This window comes from Charadrius vociferus, unplaced genomic scaffold, assembly GCF_000708025.1.
Source record: "Charadrius vociferus isolate BGI_N301 unplaced genomic scaffold, ASM70802v2 scaffold2616, whole genome shotgun sequence".
Taxonomy (NCBI): domain Eukaryota; kingdom Metazoa; phylum Chordata; class Aves; order Charadriiformes; family Charadriidae; genus Charadrius; species Charadrius vociferus.
Genome location: NW_009648918.1, coordinates 4,575 through 5,604, shown reverse-complemented (window position 1 = coordinate 5,604; position 1,030 = coordinate 4,575). Strand labels below are relative to the sequence as shown.

Below are 1,030 nucleotides of genomic sequence, written 5' to 3'. Positions count from 1 at the left end.
GAGGACCTCACAAACCTCCCCATTGGCTGGAACCCCTTCAGTCCCCCCTCCCTCCCCCCAAACCGGCCCCCCATCTCCCCATAGCGACCCCCTCCACCCCGTTCCCGTGGTGGCCCCGTTCTCCTCCTCACCCCTCTCCTCCATGAAAGGTCACGTCAAGGAACCCTCGGCCTCATCTTGGGGGGTCTCAGGAGAACACGCCCCATAGCACCACCCCCCAACCGCCCTCAACTTGTCCCATAGGGCCACCACCACTCCGGCCGTGGCCCTCTGCACCGCCGTGGAGGAGAAGTAGAAGATGACGGGGTCAAGGGCGGCGTTGAGGCTGGTGAGGAGCAAAACGTAGACCCTCCAAGAAGGACTCCGCTTCTCCACGAAACCCACCACGTGCGAGACGTTGTAGGGCGCGAAGCAGACCCCAAAGTTGACCATGGTGGCCACCGCCAAACCCACGGCTCGTTGTTTCTTCTCCAAAGGGATGTTGGGTCGAGCCAGGAGGACCCGCACGAAGTTGACGTAGCAGAAGAGGGTGACGGCGAAAGGGAGGAGGAAGAGGATGAGGAAGAGCTCCAGACGGAGGGGGAGGACAAAGCTCAATTGGTCGTCGGAGAAGTCGTCGTAGCACCTGAAGGGGGCGGTGGCTTCGGAGTCACCATGGACGTTGGGAGAAGAAGAACCGGGGACGGTGGAGGTCTGGAGGACGTCGGTGGGGCCGAAGATGTCGGCGCCGTTGAGGGTGGAGGTTCTGGAGATGGTGAGGTCGGGGTTGGAGGTCTTGGGGCCACCGGTGGAGCTCTTGGAGGGGTTGCGGGTGGAGATAGCGCCGTTGGGTGTCTTGGAGCCACCGGGGATGACGCCGTTGCGCGTGGAGTCACCGGTGTTGGAGATCTTGGAGCCATCGGGGTTGATGCCACCATGGTTGATGCCACCAGGGTTGATGCCACCACGATTGATGCCACCAGGGTTGAAGCCACCAGGGTTGAAGCCACCATGGTTGATGCCACCACGGTTGAAGCCATCGGGGGTGACA

General features: G+C 62.3%; 1 protein-coding gene across 1 annotated transcript in view; it reads right to left on the bottom strand.

Annotated features, from left to right (window-relative positions):
* Positions 1–150: 150 nt before the first annotated feature.
* Positions 151–1,030, bottom strand: part of LOC104288439 (motilin receptor-like) — a 1,851-nt gene continuing 971 nt past the window's right edge. Inside the window, exon 2 of the mRNA XM_009887246.1 lies at positions 151–864. Within this exon, the coding sequence (XP_009885548.1) occupies positions 151–864 (714 nt within the window). The remainder of the gene's footprint in view (positions 865–1,030) is intronic.